The sequence below is a fragment of the Aspergillus undulatus genome (assembly GCF_047715775.1).
Source record: "Aspergillus undulatus strain CBS 261.88 unplaced genomic scaffold BDV17scaffold_76, whole genome shotgun sequence".
Classification (NCBI taxonomy): Eukaryota; Fungi; Ascomycota; class Eurotiomycetes; order Eurotiales; family Aspergillaceae; genus Aspergillus; species Aspergillus undulatus.
In genome coordinates, this window is record NW_027396680.1 from 74,041 (window position 1) to 90,567 (window position 16,527).

The 16,527-nt window shown below is 51.2% G+C and overlaps 6 protein-coding genes across 6 annotated transcripts; 3 read left to right on the top strand and 3 right to left on the bottom strand.

The window, feature by feature from the left end:
* The first annotated feature begins 22 nt into the window (after positions 1–22).
* Positions 23–1,435, top strand: BDV17DRAFT_275624 (palmitoyl-(protein) hydrolase). The gene is made up of 5 exons (XM_073759234.1): positions 23–194; positions 262–273; positions 345–435; positions 527–580; positions 667–1,435. The coding sequence occupies exons 1-5, from the start codon at positions 112–114 to the stop codon at positions 1,303–1,305; spliced, it is 879 nt and encodes a 292-aa protein (XP_073610858.1). The 5' UTR covers positions 23–111; the 3' UTR covers positions 1,306–1,435.
* On the bottom strand, positions 1,384–2,476 carry BDV17DRAFT_223586 (serine hydrolase FSH). The gene is made up of 3 exons (XM_073755647.1): positions 2,319–2,476; positions 2,216–2,234; positions 1,384–2,150 (listed from the first exon to the last, which is right to left on the bottom strand). The coding sequence occupies exons 1-3, from the start codon at positions 2,358–2,360 to the stop codon at positions 1,462–1,464; spliced, it is 750 nt and encodes a 249-aa protein (XP_073610859.1). The 5' UTR covers positions 2,361–2,476; the 3' UTR covers positions 1,384–1,461.
* A 1,023-nt stretch (positions 2,477–3,499) lies between these two features.
* BDV17DRAFT_284998 (nascent polypeptide-associated complex subunit family protein) lies at positions 3,500–4,441 on the top strand (the record flags this gene model as incomplete). Its single annotated transcript, XM_073760630.1, has 4 exons — positions 3,500–3,545; position 3,834; positions 3,946–4,118; positions 4,200–4,441. The coding sequence occupies 4 exons, from the start codon at positions 3,500–3,502 to the stop codon at positions 4,439–4,441; spliced, it is 462 nt and encodes a 153-aa protein (XP_073610860.1).
* A 708-nt stretch (positions 4,442–5,149) lies between these two features.
* Positions 5,150–10,504, bottom strand: BDV17DRAFT_284999 (allantoate permease family MFS transporter; the record flags this gene model as incomplete). The annotated part of the gene is made up of 9 exons (XM_073760631.1): positions 5,150–6,359; positions 6,920–7,288; positions 7,359–8,127; positions 8,194–8,239; positions 8,303–8,420; positions 8,885–9,917; positions 9,965–10,112; positions 10,174–10,274; positions 10,330–10,504. The coding sequence occupies 9 exons, from the start codon at positions 10,502–10,504 to the stop codon at positions 5,150–5,152; spliced, it is 3,969 nt and encodes a 1,322-aa protein (XP_073610861.1).
* Positions 10,505–11,544: 1,040 nt separating this feature from the next.
* BDV17DRAFT_275635 (uncharacterized protein) lies at positions 11,545–13,259 on the top strand. The gene is made up of 2 exons (XM_073759235.1): positions 11,545–11,900; positions 11,984–13,259. The coding sequence occupies exon 2, from the start codon at positions 12,294–12,296 to the stop codon at positions 12,693–12,695; it is 402 nt and encodes a 133-aa protein (XP_073610862.1). The 5' UTR covers positions 11,545–11,900; positions 11,984–12,293; the 3' UTR covers positions 12,696–13,259.
* A 561-nt stretch (positions 13,260–13,820) lies between these two features.
* nimA (serine/threonine protein kinase nimA) lies at positions 13,821–16,394 on the bottom strand. Its single transcript, XM_073755648.1, has 3 exons — positions 16,179–16,394; positions 16,058–16,110; positions 13,821–16,001 (listed from the first exon to the last, which is right to left on the bottom strand). The coding sequence occupies exons 1-3, from the start codon at positions 16,228–16,230 to the stop codon at positions 14,001–14,003; spliced, it is 2,106 nt and encodes a 701-aa protein (XP_073610863.1). The 5' UTR covers positions 16,231–16,394; the 3' UTR covers positions 13,821–14,000.
* Between the last annotated feature and the right edge of the window lie 133 nt (positions 16,395–16,527).

Below are 16,527 nucleotides of genomic sequence, written 5' to 3' on the forward strand. Positions count from 1 at the left end.
AGGCGGTGAAACCACCCAACCTCGGTCTAGCGGCAGAATGTGGGGGGTTTGCCTATCTCAGCCTGCCATCCAATTCATCTCACTCCTCAAACCAGTGCAACAACGCACAAAATGGCTGCTCGTGGTCCCTTTATCGTCCCCGCTCTGGGGAAGCACACTGCGACAGTGATAATGGCTCACGGCTTGGGCGACAGGTTAGCTTACACTCTCTGCCCCGAAACGTGTTGATCGACTGGCTAATGATTGTTTTCTTCCGCGTAGCGGTGCAGGATGGTATGTTGAGTCTTTGACGAATATTCATCGGATTGAGTTTGCGGGATGGGTCGCTAATGCGATTTCAATAGGGTGTCCCTCGCTCACAACTGGCGCCGACGGGGCTTGTTCGAAGAAGTGACGTTTATCTTCCCGAATGCGCCTGCTATCCCGATTACTGTGGTATGTTTGTCTCTGCTTGGGGATCGATAGATATATAGTTATTTGGGCATTGGGCTGGGAAAATGCTGACATATCTGTGTTGCTGATTTAGAACTTCGGAATGTCAATGCCTGGCTGGTACGACATCACCAAGCTCGGTCGTGACGTGAGTCTTTTCTCTCGCTCCTCCTCGCTCGAATACTCCCTCCCCATCACGACCAACAACTAAACCCCAATTCAATCAACCCACAGCTCGACTTTCAAGAAGCCGTCAAAACGCAAGATGAACCCGGGATCCTCAAATCGCGGGACTACTTCAACACCCTAATCAAAGAGCAAATCGACCAAGGCATCAAACCCTCCCGAATCGTGCTCGGCGGCTTCTCACAAGGCGGCGCGATGTCCGTGTTCTCGGGCATAACAGGGGCTGAGAAACTCGGTGGTGTTTTCGGTCTCTCGTGCTACATGCTCCTAAGCGACCGGATCAAGAACTTCATTCCTGAGAACTGGCCGAATAAGAAGACGCCTTTTTTCCTGGCACATGGGACGGCGGATGAGATTGTGCCGCATGACTTTGGCAAGCGGTCCGCCGATCTTGCGAAGGAGTTGGGGTTGGTGGATGTGACGTTTAAGTCTTATGCGTATGTTGTGCCTGTTCTCTATCCCTTCTATGGGGGCGCTGGGTTGCTAATGACTTGTCTAGTGGTCTTCCTCACTCTGCGGATCCCGAGGAAATCGAAGACTTGGAGGCTTTCTTGCATAAGACGATCCCCGCAGAGAACGGCGGCAACTTATGACTTGACGACGTTTCTATTTCCCCTTCTCCAGGACGATGGATGCCCCTATCGGTTTCGTCTAGCGTTATCATCGGCTTACTATTTCTCTTCCTAGCGATTTCTCTACAAGGGCGAGATCGTGAGCGAGACAGGGCCCCGTCCGTCCAATCACAGACATGAACATGAATGCATGAACAATCTAGACAAACGAAACCCCAAAGTAGACTAAGGCTTATATCTAACTCCCAAGGATATCACCCAATTGCAATGATTAATTACCACCCCCTCGCTCCGCCCGCTCAATAGCCCTCTTAATAACCGCCACCATAGCATTATTCCTCTCCCTATCAAACGGAATCGAATGCTTCCCACCATGATCATAAAGCTCCGCATTGCGCGGCTCACACATGCCATATAACCTCACCCCCTGCTCATACAATGCGTCCTGCCTGCCAACAATATGCGCCGTCGGGATCGTCACAATGTACCCCCCGTCCCCAGGCCCAGGTGAAGTAGCCGTCTCCGTCTCCGCCTTCGCCTCTCTCTCCCGCCCAGAAAGATCATACGGAACCGGCGCACAAATAAACACAGCAGCCTTAAACAGCGGCGGCGCATCATCACCCTTCGTCTGCGCGTGATGCTCCAACAGTGAGTAAGCCAGCGCCGCGCCCTGCGAAAACCCCATTACGGCGTCGAATGGCCCTTCTCGCGCGATCATGCGCAATGTATACTCGATTGCATACTTTAGGGAGGATCCTGGTTCTATGCCCCGCGGGTAGTGGTTGTGGAAGGGGGGTGAGATGATACCCCGTAGCTCTGGATGGCTTGTTAGTATGGAGGAGTGGAAGTTGCGATTGGGGAGGTGTGTACGCTCCATACCGGGTTCGCAGTCGGATTCGAGACGGCCGTTTATGAAGTGGAATTTGTGGCCGAGGGATTCGAGGGGTTGGGTTAGGCCGCCTGAACACTGTCAGTTGGATGGTCCTATGTTTGCAGACATTAGTTGTCCGATAGGTTAGCCTTACCGGATTGGATTTCGAATATCTGGAGATACGTTAGTATATCGATTCCTTCTCGCAAAAAGATGGTTAGGTATGTCGGGGCCAAGTGCAGGTGAGATGTACGTACTTCGGCGCTTGTGCTCCCGCCGTGTAAACACAGGAACCGCATCTTGATGGTTTGTAGTTATGACTGGTGTTAAGCTTGGTCTTTTTGTGGGTTAATTTCTGGACTAGTCTTGAGTAGGGATGGTTTGTTTACTGAGTGAAGATTGCTGGATGATGATGACATATGTTGGTGACGGGGCGGGGTTCAGCCTGGAGGAAATGCAGGTCACGACTGCCGTTATACAGGCAGGCAGTCTTCTAGAATCTCACCGGTGGTCGGGAATGTGCTTTGATAGGCTTCCCGGTACTTGAACTAGTGATCTGAGATTCTCCATGACTGAGTTTTCTGGTAGAGAGCACATTGATCCATATTGTCTACTGTATACTTCTGGTCGGGGAAATAAGTTGATTACTTGATTGGGTAAAGTTCAGTCTGGATCGTTCCTATTTATGCCTTGGTGCCTGAATATCTAGGCGTTCAGCAGTCGGGTCATGATAGACAGGTTCATATATAGATTAGCTATGCTATCATATTAAGTCCTATCAGGATTCGAACGGTATTGGTGGTCTCGCGTCTCCATCGTATGAATTCTATCAGCCTTCTGCAAGAAGTTCAGTATTACTAGTAGTAGACCGGCGGATTGATGCCTGAATGGTTAGGGTTTAGCCGAGGAGCCTCCTCCAGCACAGTCCACACAATCACGACAACTTCAACGCCGATATTGCTTCAACACAGAATATACTGTAGAGAATGCCGTTATACCGTAAAATAAGCAATGTAGTAACAAATGTAGTCAAGTCGTGCTCATCGACTTAAGCCGCCGTTCTGTAGCGAGATGCGGCCCGCTTTCGCCATTCTTCGCTCTGGTTCTCCCCACACAAACTGCAATGCAACTTCCCAACCTGACACCACCTTGAGCTTCCATCCTCGTCCTCTCACCACTCTCCCACCCCTCAACCCCTCACCCGAAGGTAAACCACCCTGTATTCTTTGTCTCAATCCATCGCCACCAGCTCGAATTTCCATCTATCCCCCCGCGACTCGCGACAAGCGCACCGCGATCGTCTGACGTCGTGAAATTCCGAGTCTTGGCACAGCACACAGCACACAATCGATTCCGACCTCACTCTTCACTCGATTATTGGCACACTTCGTTGACGTTCTCGCGGCTCTACAGGTTCACAATCAAAACCACCGTCAAAATGGATCAGGCAAAGTTGGCTAGAATGCAGGCGTCCGTCCGGATTGGTACGTGATTTTTTCTCTTCCTCGATTGGCATTGTGCGGTGCGGTGCGGTTCGTTTTCTGCGCGCTTATTTTGGAAATTCGACTTGAATTGGAAAATGAGCAGATGATGGAACGTGTTTTATACGAATTTGCCCTCGTTTGAGGGCTGGACTGGACTGGGATTGGATCGGATTGGATTGAGGGAATATGATTGGAACTAATTGCACCGCACCGCGCCGCTTTGAATTTCGCATTCATCTGGATCGCTATCGTTACTTTGCTGAGAATAACCCGCTAACTCGTTTACAGGGTATGTACATCTTTAGCTCCGATTCCCCATTCAACCCGTCGATCCCCTCGAAATCCCCGACCAGTCGAATGAAAGAACAGACAGGAGAAATGAGATACTGATACGAAGCAGTGGAAAGGGTACCCCCCGCCGCAAGGTCAAGAAGGTCCACAAGTCCTCCGGCGCCGACGACAAGAAGCTCCAGGCCACCCTCAAGAAGATGAATGTCCAGCCCATCCAGGCCATCGAGGAGGTCAACATGTTCAAGGAGGATGGCAACGTCATCCACTTTGCTGCTCCCAAGGGTATGCCTACCTACCATTCCGTTTCCATCAAATTTCACAGTTTGCCTCCGGCCGGCGGCTAATATTCATGTTCGTGTGCAGTCCACGCCTCTGTCCCCTCCAACACCTTCGCCCTCTACGGCAACGGCGAAGAGAAGGAACTCACCGAGCTGGTCCCCGGCATCCTGAACCAGCTGGGCCCCGATAGCCTCGCCTCCCTCCGCAAGCTCGCCGAGAGCTACCAGAACATGCAGAAGGCCCAGGGCGGCGACAAGAAGGACGACGACGAGGATGATATCCCTGATCTCGTGGAGGGCGAGAACTTCGAGAACACTGTTGAATAAACAAACAACAACTTAAAAACAAGTTGAATTGAACAAGCGGGCGTGAGCGTCTGTCATGATATGATATTTTTTGCTATGGGTATTAGGCTGTTACGGCAGAATGAACAAGGCAGGCAAAACAAAGCAAAATTCAATCAACAAAATATCAACCTTATGACATAAAGAATCAAGTTTGGGCTTCATGGAATTGGTTCACTCCGGAGCTGATGACTTGATCTGGGCGATGGTGTGCGTGGTGTTGATTTGATTTGGAGCCCGCTGCGTCTTGCTTGTCTATATTCAGCTCTCCATTTGGCGCTCTTTATATGCGTGCAAGTGAACTCATTACGCACAAGTCTTGGGCACTATTATACCGTTCTACGTAAAGATTGATACAAACGCGAGCGAAGCTGAAACTGGAGCGAACACGACCGGATATTAAGGTATAATAGGTTCCATTAATCCTCCTCGACTTTTCGCTCCAATCGACAATGCTATACAAAACAAACGCAAACGCCGACGAATGCATAGAAAAGCTCGACAGTGTATGGTATGGCATGGCATGGCAAGTGAGTAAGAAATAAGAAGTAGAATGTACCCCAAACCAAGGGCAACGAGATCGGTAGTAGTTAGTATCTATCATACAAGCATGAGAATAGGTAGAGGCCCCACCAAAGGCGACCCAACCCAACCTAACCAGACCATACCAGGTATACAGGTCAAGTGGGTTTACGACTCCTCCCTCAACCCACAAATATCCGTCCCAAGAATCATATCAACCATATACCAAAACCGCCAGTAAACATTCGACCTATCGTAGTCGAACACCCCGTCTTCGCGCAGCTGCGGTCCATCACCGACAATGTCGCCGGTGAACCAGCTCAGGATAGGGATTGAGCGGAGCACGCGCTCTGTGACTGTTGGTGAGGGCGGGAGGGCTTCGTTGATGGGACGCAGCTTCGTGCGCCGCACAGTTGGGACGTGGGTCATGAATTCGGATTCGGGGGCGGTCAGGGTACTTGTTGTTGGTTGTTCTTTGGGCGCGGAGGAGAGGGACATTTGGCGTTGGTGGAGGGTTGATGGTGGTTGTTCGATGGCGGTGGTTGTGGCTGTCGCGGAGCTGACGGTGCTTGTTGACTCGCGATCCTGGGAGGAGAAGACATCCTCGTCGGCGATGCTGGCGAGGTCATTGAAGGCGAAGGAGCGGGGGAGGGTAGAGGGTGCTTTGTCTTTGAGAGATTTATCCTTTGCGAGGAACGCCGTTGAATGTGAGGTAGTTAATATGCGCTTGTTGTTTGATATGAAGCGGTTTGCTTCCGTTGAGCCCTGCGGAATGGGCACGTCCTCGGCAGGCCCCTGGCCGTGATATATCTCGCAGAAAACAACATGCCCGTCAATTTCCTGCGGCGAGAAGAAGCACGCGCGATCGGCGGCATCCGCAGAGTCAAAGGTAACCTTGATCCAATGGAATCCACCCGCGTACCGCTTCGACTTGCGATTCGCGTCGGCGGATAGATTCGTGCGGATCACTACATCGCCGCCGCTGAGGAGATGCGAGTATCCCGAGCTCGTCCTGGGGTCGTTGCGCGGGTAATCCTCACAGATGAATCCTCGCGAAATCCGCTCGTACTTATCAATCACCTTCCACTCCGAGTCCTTGCTTCTGTACCCATAGAGCATGCACTCCGTCGCGACCTTCTCCGTCTGCTTTCGTGCGTTGTCGAGGTTCGAAGACGATGAAGATTTGGGAAGCGTATTCCGTGTCTTTTCCTGCTCTTGCTGCTGCGCGAATAGTCGGCCGAACTCGACGACGTTTTGGTTCTCCTTCTTTGCTGGTGTGCCTGTGCGTGTTCGCGATCGGGATTGTTCGTAACGGGCGTTTCTTCGCTTGCCAAAGGGCCCGCTTTCCTCGGGTGGTCGTCGTGGGTTGCGGGATTCGCTGTCGAGTTTGTGTTAGTATCTCCCAGCTGAATAAAGGTCATAGCTCATTTGCGCCCAATGAGGAGAATGAGGAGAATGAGGATCCAACTCACTCTTTGTAAACATAGCCCCAAGGCAGGATATTGCCCTTGTCATCCTTCGCGCGCTCCTCGAGAGGAACGGAGTGGTATTCCATCCTGGTGGCGGTAGAGCTTCAAAATTCTCTATACGCGGTGGGCAGCGGTAGGTAAATGTTGATATATTCTGATTCGAAATGTCGAGGATGAAAAATGCCTTGAGATTGAGGCGGAGAGTGCTTCGCACGGTTGTAGCAGGTGAAAGCGGTTCCCAAAACTTTTGTTCGTCGCAATAAACAGCGTCGGTTCGCCCGGATACCGTCACGTGATTGGGCGGTATGCTCCCAACATCTTCTAGGTACTCTGCGGCCTACACAGCAGAAACACAAAGTGGACTGGTTCATAGTGAAAAGTCAACGGTCTAATGCATATAATCTACTGCTTCTGCTTCAAAAATGTAATCCGCCCAACATCCCCCTCTAGCCCACAGACCTCCCCAAACTCTCCAACCTCCAGGCCTCGACGTCCAACATGCGCCCCAAACTCATCCAAAGGACAGGAGAATCCAGGTCCAGAATTGCAATATGGCAAGGGAACGATCTTGTCGTTGATGTTGACGCGGACAAACGCCCTTTTCTCACTTCTGCTTCTGACGCCTGAGGCGTCTTTGGCATCAGTGTCAGTCTCTGTCTCAGTCAATCCTGAGCAGGTCATCCGTTCAAGAATGACACGGCCACCCATCGGCAGTGCGGTTGAGGTTCGCCAGATCCGATCTGTTGCTCTGTGACTTGTTGGGAGATCCGGGTCGTATTTCGGGTCTTTCAGTATGTCTAGTGCGTCTAGGAAGGGGGAGATGTCTCCGTCGTGGACGCTGCAGGGCGCATTAGTTGCGTTGTCCAGAAGTGCAGTACAGGGGTTATCTGTAAGTTGAGTAAACTCACAAGCTAAAAAAAATCTCCCCGGCATCAGGTCCCGCCTGCAGGAGATCATTCGTAGCATTAAGCCAAAGCCACCCCATCGCGCCGGAATACTTGTTCCCAGGACCAGCGCGATAATAGTGCACGAGATCCCGCGCGTATTCGAAATTGTCCCAGTCTTCGCGGGTAAAGACACCGCACCACGGACTCGAGCCGCGCACGAGGGTCTCAAAGCCGCACATTTCTTGCATGCTGAAGACCTCGGCGTTGGTCAGAGAACCTAGCGCGGAATTCCCCTGCTCGGATACTAATCGCCTTGCAATAGCGGGGGCATATGTTGCCTGAAAGCGGGCAAGCATGTGCATGCCCTTGTCGTGGCCATTGTCGGCGTCTTCTATGTATTTGAGGCACGTATCACCTGGTGTGAGCGTATCTGCCCGGCGATCATATGTCTCCGGGATAATCTCTAGCTCGGCCTTCCCACTCTTCTCCCAGTCCTGTCCGAGGAGTCCGGAGACGAAGTACTGCACTGTCTCAATCACGCGCTGGCAGTCGCTTGCCCAGAAGCGGAGCCTTGAGTCCTTAGACTCAGATACGAGATGCTGGTACCGCGTTAGCAGACGGGCACCGGTTGTAAAGGCACCCAGTGTCCCCGAGTAAGGACCGGTGCGGGTCAATTGGTCGAAGTCTTCCTCGGGGAAATCAGTGAAATAATCCCAATTGTTCAGGAAATATAAAGAGCCATTGAGGACCGCGTTCGCCTCCCTGATCCGGTTTAGGAGAGCAAGATGGCCTTGAAAGAGTCTATTAGACCTCTACCGTAGAAATGTTCCATTACATAGTCTGGGAAGGAACGTACGGTTTCCGGCTGATGTTGTTGGATATCGTTCTCCATGACGCGCCATCTACTCATTTGTTAGATACCTGAAGGAATTCTCAGTTGAGATTCGAAGGATTAGAAAACGCACCATATGAACCTGATCGACACGACATTCAGCAGGCGGTTCGATGCCCTGAACCGGCCCATCAAGCTTCTCAATCCAGGGTCCGTACCCGCCTAGATGGTAATAGAGGTTCCAGCCATCACTTTCAGGGACAGCTTGACTCTCATGAGAGATCTTTCGTGTTGGATCAAACCAGCTGTTCCAGGAGGAATAGTAGGGGGATGTCAGGGTACTCTTGTGCTGTGCTGTGAAATAATTTCTGACATTGACGAAGGCGTCATCGCGTAAAATGCCTAGTATGGTAGCGAGCATCAGAACAGATAAAGCGAGACATGACCGCGATGAAAAGTTGAACATTATATTGGTGATAGACATGGGGTAGCGAGGGTGGGAGAAACTACTTTGGAGGACAGGCATGACCGTCGATCACAACCGCCAAGACAAATCGGTGGGCATTGTCCGGGGCATTCCAGACGCGCCTCAATAGGATATCCCTGCTCTTTTAATCACTGGAAAGTGTGTTATATTCGTGAAATATTCTTTCGGATAGAATAAATTTAAATTTATCTTTTCTCAAAATCGCGGGTCAACGCTCATATAGCATACCGGAACCTCGGGCTCATATCGCCCATCTCCTCAATCTGTTCATCGGTCATGCCCTCGATCTTTTCATCTTCGAGACCCTGGTCTCTACGCTTGTTCTTCCGCTCATAATACACCCACATAATGCCATAGACTACTCCCGCAAAGCCAACCAGCCCTAGAGTCACGGCATTGCCACGAACATAACGAGGGCCCTCCTGTGTCTTGTAGAGAAAAGGCGACATGACACCGCTGACATTACCAAACGTCAATTGTAGACCTGTAGCGAAGGTGCGCTTGGCATAGCGCGGGAGGGTGGTTGGCAGCCAGGCCAGAGGTAGACCAACCGCCACATAAAGCCCCATGGCAACAAGCAGTGCACCGAAATAATGCACTCCGGACGAAGAATCCGAGATGAGAACGCCGTATCCGACGACTGAGATTGCCGCAAATAGGCAGGTGAATATTGCGCGACGCTGGGTGCGGTCGCTAAGCCAAGCGATGATCAAGTACGCTATGGCGCCCAGTGCATAGCAAGGGATCGTCAAAGCTTGGACTTCGGGCACAGACCAGTCTCCCAATCCGTTGATAATGGTGGGCAGGAAGGTGCTGTACCCGTAGAGCATGGTGTCAACGCCGAATTGCGCTATGCAGAAGGCGTAGATTCTCCAGTCCAATGCACCTTCTTTGACGTCCGCCCAGTGGAATTTCTGGGCGGACGCCGTGTGGCCGAAGTGGCGACTGCGACACTTGACGACCAAAGCTCTTTCTTCTGAATTCAGGTAGTAGGCTGTCTCGGGGTCATCCGCGAGGAAGAACCAAGTCGCGACGCCAATAAGGACGGTTGGTATGCCTTCGATGATCATGATCCAGCGCCAGCCTTTGAGACCGGCAACACCGTCCATGAAACCAATCCCATACGCGAGGAGACCTCCGCAAGCGCCAGCCAGCGCTGCGCTACTGAATAAATAGCCGGTTCTCAGGGCGATTTCATGTTTGCTGTAGAAGAGGGTCAGGTATGTCATAAGGCCAGGAAAGAGGCCAGCTTCGACGACGCCTATGGACAATCAGCAAGCGGCCGACCCAAGTTTCGTGTTGACTCACCGAGAAGCACACGGCATGCGATAAGCCCGCCATAATTCTGCGTGATACCAGTAAGCGTCGCGATAATACCCCAGATAACTGATATCGCCGCGATGTAGCGGGACGGGGTGAGCTTCTTGATGACAAGATTGGACGGCACCTCGAATAGCTGCAGCAGAGGGACAGTTAGACGCCGTATGACCACTTCAAGATTCAGGGGAAACACGCACACAGTATGTCACGAATAAGATGGACACCGCGACCTGATATTGATCACCTACTAAGCCCAGGTCCTCTTCTAAACCGTATAATCGCGCATTGCCGATATTCACTGCGCATCGACGAGTCAGCAGTCGCGCGATACCTAGACCTGCCGGGGAGTATACCTCTGTCAAGGAAGCTGAAGAGATACAGGAGCACCACGAAGGGAAGGATATAGAAATCCATCTTCCTGATCAGCTTCTTCTCCGCCCTCTCATCGATGGCCGAAATGTCCGAGCTCGAGTCCATCTCCGGCACCCTTGTTTCCTTGGATCGGGGAATTTGTGCTTGGGTATCCATCTTGAGGTGCAGAGCCTGTGTTGCTAGGCAGCTCCTTGTTATCTCCTTTTGTCTGGTAGGTATAGGATGTTGTCTATCGCTGTATTTCGCGAAAAGAATTAACCGTGTCGCGGCCGGTCTCGGAGGCGCGGCGGCGGGGAGTCAGGTAGGAAATCAGTCGGTCGCGGGGGCGTCCATGACGAGCAGCGCTTTAATAGTCGAGTCCGGTATATAGCGCAGGATTGTGTCAGGCGATATACAAGAACAGGCTATCAAGAATCACATTAATGGGCAGGCATGGTCGAATAGAAGGCAGACTCTGGTCAGACAAAAAGTGGGCGAAAAAGCAGCGCCAAGACTCCGAGGCAACCTTATCAGCGATAGAGTGGGATGCCGCTTCCACGGTTGCTCAACAGAACTCCCATGTGCTCTTATATGCTTTGGAACTCAAAAGCAAGGGCTGGAATTACTTGTCCCTGACGTCAAAATCTACCAAGGGTGAGATGGCTCTTCTTCATTGGATAGGAAGCGTTCGTGAAACGCCCTGTTATGCATGATCCATGAATTCATCATGTAGATCTTCAGCGATCATTCAATATTGTTTCCTTCAGAGCCCACTACATACACCGACTCGGCACGGAGTATGGCAACGTGTCCGATCTAGTTCTGTCTGGTTCTCGTTTTTCTATGCTCAAAATTATAGATTTAAGACATTACTATTGATAATTTCTGCGGTGCTCTATGAAGCATTTTACTCTCCAGCCTGGTAACGGCTTGGTAGCAACTGTAATATATATATCGGCAGCGAGCCTTCGCAAGAGGCATTCCGAGTAAACCCAAATAGAAGGACCTAGACGTTACTCTGATTATTATCAAGCCATTTTTCCGTTACCAGACTTGCCTATGTTTTGTTAGTGACCTGTCGACGGAGACATCCCCGCAGCCGGGGGGTTCCAAATTACGTTTTGCCCTGTCTAGAGGAGATGCCTGTTTCGGTTAGAGTTTGATCATCTTTTCTCTTGACAACCTTACACACAGAACTGTTAAAAGCACAGGGTGTTCCGGGGTTAGCACTAACTGGACTGAAACACCAGGATATAGTTCCCAAAGAGGATGTTTCCAAACTCGCACCTGCTGACCGAGAGAAACGAAATTTGCACGGGGCAATAAAACTCTGCACCTTCATCACTCTCCACCAATACTGCCAACATCGCCATAATGGACCGACACCTCACAGGCCTTCCCCGTCTTCCAAATCAGCTTCTTCTGTGGATTTACAGCATCCTGGATAGCGTCCAGGATGCTCACAACCTGTCCCTGACACGCAGTCGGCTACGAGACATCAAGGCTCTTGGTATGAGAATTCTCCAGGGAGTTGGCTTGGGTGCCACTATTGGTCGGTGGATCAGGTTCGAATGTAATTCCCACTTCGTCTCGCTGCATATTCTACGTATTCGATCGGGTAAGTATTGGAAACCTTGTAGCTAACCGGCTATCCAGTCTGGATGCGAGCAAGCCAGTCAGTCCACCACTTCTACTTCGATTACATCAAGATAGACTACCATTCAATATCCAGAAAACACAGAACCGCCACCCAATTCTTGATACCCTCTACGGCAGCCACAACCTCCCACCGGACGAATTCCGAGTCGCCGCTCGCGATTTCCTCGACCAGTTCGAGCATGTCGGCATAAAATGGGGAGACATTCTCTGTCCGTCAGCCTGCGTGACTCTAGAGTTAGCCGCAAAATACCAAAAAGACCTCCTCCGGGACTTGAGCGTTAAACCGTGCTCTCTGTTCGGCGATACCATGCTAGTGGCACTCGCACTGCGCTGCTTGACGTTGACCGTTGATCTCGGCCGCTTCGCAATCCACAGCCGCAATGTGTCTCAAAAACACAAAGGCCGCTTCGTAGTGCACGAAGGCGGCAAGAAGACAATACCCCTAGGAAGCGCAGTGATACCTAAGATCGAGTTTTCCACAGACCCGAGAGACTTCCTGGGGCCGCGAGCCCCCCAAGCTTCTTTCCAGGAAGGATGCCCCCGATGGGACAGACGAAGCATCCTCGTTATTCGTCTACCTCGTCCTCATCTTAAAGGCGCAGATGGAAGCGCAAAATCCAAGTACTTGGCTGTCAAATCTCCTCACGATTTGCATCATCGCCCCGTTACATCAGATATACGGCTGGTTGATAATCACAGGGTGATATGAAGGCGCAGAAGAGTGGGAGCGCATAGCGTTCGATTACAGAAAGGTATTCTGCGCACTGTGCGAGATGTATGAAGATAATATTGGGGACAGCCCGCTTAGCATACACTGGGACCATGAAAATCAGGAGTCCTTGGTTGGGAGTAGGCTCTCGAACCATTATGCGGCTGTGTTGCATTCTACGTGGTTGGTTCTGCCGCAAGGTAAGCTTTCCCTCATAAACTGATAACATTGTCAAATAGACGCACCATTCGACTATCACTGAACCTCTGCAGAGCCGGACTTCTTTGGCCAGGACCCCGGAGGCTCGCCATCGCTAAAGTGCAGGATCCTTGGCTTCATGATTCTTCCAGACCCTCCGGACTCGTCATTAGCTTATTGAATGGGCTTGGAACACTTCAGCTGTTGCCATCTTACGCTGCGGATAAACTCAAGCGCTGGGTAAATGACACAAAAATGGATAGGCTGAAAACTCTCCAAAACTGGGTTTAGGCAACACAGTGTTCGTAAGACAATGGCTTGCTTTGGGTGTAGTCAGCGGGCTGGGGAACTATAGCTGCGGATGAGTACGTTTATACTGATAGATCAAGATAGTTCAAAGTCATCTAATTGACTGAAATTTGGTATGTTTGAGTCCAAATGTACATACATTGCACACCGTGAAACAAAACTCCGTTACCCAAAATCCAATAGAGAGTCCAGTGTATAAACGCCGCCCATTGAGTACCAGGATATAGAAAAGAAGCAGTGAGAAAGAGAAATGAAAAGGAAATGGGAGATTTACAATCCAAAAGAGCGGACGGTCGGGTCTGCCAACGACTCGTCGAGCATCACCATCAAACCAACCAGGTGGGAGCCTAGAAGCCTTGATGCGCATTCCTCTCAACCAAAAGACGGGGATCAGACATCGAGCCCAAATGCAAATAGCTGTACAGAAAGGGCAATTCATCAAAGGGGTAGGGGGGGGTCATCACTGCGTCAGACAAAGGAAATGGTGCTTGTGCTTGTATCTCAGTGTAGAATAGAAAGGGACAAATCTCAAAGACGCAGCAGCGCAAGAAATGCATCGATGACCCATGTCTAGCATGGTCTTCGCTCTTAGAAGTAAACCACCCAACCATAACTCCATGAAATGAATCATTATTAAAGCGTAGGATGAGAGGCAAGAGCCAATCAGAGGCCCAAGAGGTAATTGAAATGCCTTTCGCGGATCAACCGCCGAAAGGAGGATATCACACTGGCTGTGGGTCCAGCTGTTGCGGGTTTATGTAACCTCGTAAGGCGGGTTGGTAGAGTTATCGCGAGGTATCACCTCAGGTTGCGAATGACCTTTCTTCCTCGCGCTAGGAAAGGACTCGGCATGTCGTCACGTTCTGGGTCCCAGACGGCGGGGGGATCGCGTTCAACAGACTTCAATGGTGGTGTAGGACGGGAGTCGCTAGCACAACGCTTGACCTCATCCATGGAGCGGCCACCTGCGCGGGCTTGGGCAAGTTCGACTAGAGTCCTGCCGCCCATATTGCGCTGCATGACAGCCTTGTACATCTCTTCGCCGCTACCATTTGATTTCGAGGGGCTTGATCTGGCGCTCTTGCGGGTCGGCGACCCGGCATCGGCAGCCAAATTGGCAGAAGATGGGATTTTAGATAGCCGGCGGTGAGGTGACCGTGACTTGGACTCTCTCGGGGAGTTATCAGAGCCAGTACCCGACATTTGAGGTAGTCTCGATGGGTTGGCAGGGAAAATGGGAGGCTGGGTGCTAAGCTTCTGCATCAACGCAGTCGTGTTCTGGCGAAGAAGTGGGCGGGGGGGAGCCTTGAAAGGATCGGGCTTGACCTTCGGGCGAGTGGGCGAGGGAAGTTCTGGTGTGTCATCCTCATCATCCGAGTACGCCATAGTAGGCTCGAACTTGGGGCGCTTTCTTTCCCCTTCAGCGAAGATGTTCTTGCCGGAGTAAGTGTTTGAAGTGCGGCGGGGCGACAAAGAGAGAGAGGCAATCGCAATGGGAGACGGTTCTGCCATCTGGATGTCCATCGGGGAATCAACCACTGTCTTCGAACGAGTAAATGGAGTGCGGGACTCCTTCTTTGCCAGCCGGTTCGGTTTGTTCGAAGGCGACTCTAATGATAGCTGGCTGATATCTGTGCTAGACGGGTACTCTGATTCTTCACTGTTGCTGGAAGATGTCTGAGAGCTGTGGCCGCTGGAATGGAAACCAGGGTCTTCGCGATAGTTGGCGTTTCGCTTTTGCTTCTCGACTTCGTGCGCGACGCGGTCCTGAACCTCGCATTCAAATCGTTTGCGAAGCTTGTCTAACTCGTTTTGAACCTGACGATCGATCTCCAGTCTTGCCTTTACCTCCCACTCCCGTCGGATAGAACTCTCGAGCTCGGATCGAATCTGTTGCTTCTCTTTGTCTAGTTTAGCAAACGCTTGCTCAACGTCCTTTGCCTTCTGTATGGTGGCTTCCTCGCGCTTTCGGATCATTCTGGCTTGGCTAGTGAGTTCCACCTCTTTACGCATCAGGCGGATCACGGGCGAGTTGATCAGAGAGGCTGTGTCAGGGCGATGGTCGGGATTGACGCGTAGACAGCTTGCAATAACATTTTTGAGCTCTGTTGAATAAAAATCAGGCAAGGGAGCAAACTTTCCGTCTCGGATCTTCTGCACAAGCTGGATGTGCGTCCTCGCGTTGAAAGGCGGCTCCCGTTGGCAGAGCTCGTACATGATGCAGCCAACAGCCCAAATATCTGAGCGTAATGTGTATTTCTCAGCCGCACATATCTCAGGCGACATATAGAACGGGGTCCCCACGTAGGTGGAGGCGAAATCGTGAGAAGCCATCAGCTTCGACAGGCCAAAGTCCCCCAGTTTGACGGTGTTGTCCGATCCCAGGAAGATGTTCTCAGGTTTTAAATCACGATGAAGAATTGTCATTTGAGCCTGCTTCCCTTTGAGACCTGAAGGCTTCGCAGCGGGACCCAACAGATTTGAGCCTACTTCCGCCGGGTCCGTGCCATAATGACAGCGGTATAGAGCGGTAACGAGCTGCGACAGGATGCGCCAAACAAAGTCCTCCTCTGCGTACTTGTTGGTTCGTTTCAGATTCTTGATGACCATGCTCAGATCGCCCCCACCGCAGTACTCCATATATAGATACAAGTCCTGGCTTGCTTTGAGGTGCTCGCGGTGGTAGTAGGCGACGATGTTCGGGTGTCGAAGAGAGCTCAGTATGTTGAATTCGGCCGTCAGCTGCTCCCTCTCTTTCTGGGACATTTTGATGTAGTTGATTTCTTTCCGACAGAGTATCTGAAATGATTCTCGCATAAGTTTGTTTCACGACAGGAGATCGGGGTTTAGCTTACGAAGTTATCGGATTTCCGCTTCACCTTGCGAATGATTCCAAAGGAACCGCAACCTAGACAGAGTATCGTCAGTAAGATGGCGCCCGGGCCTGCATGCCAGAGAATATCCCTGAGCCCATACCAATTTTCTCCAACACTTCATACTTGTCTGCCTCCGCCAGTGCAATTGCCATTGTGGCTGCTTAGGAGGAGGGATAGAACGTCGCTAGGTAGAGGAACAGGGAAAGAGAGAGAGAGAAGGATATGGGAGGATTGGATAGGCGAGAGTCGTAGTGCATTTACGACTCGATCCGTATCGGAGGATGTCTGCTAGGTTAGTAGAAGAGCGACTTGGATTGTAACATGGGAAAGGATGAAGCTTTCGAGAAGATCGTATGCAATGGTGATGAATGTTTAGAGCGGATCCTGTTGCTAAGCAACCAGCCTCTGTCAGAGCTTATTCTGCTTAAAGGAGGCGGTGAGCGCTGCGG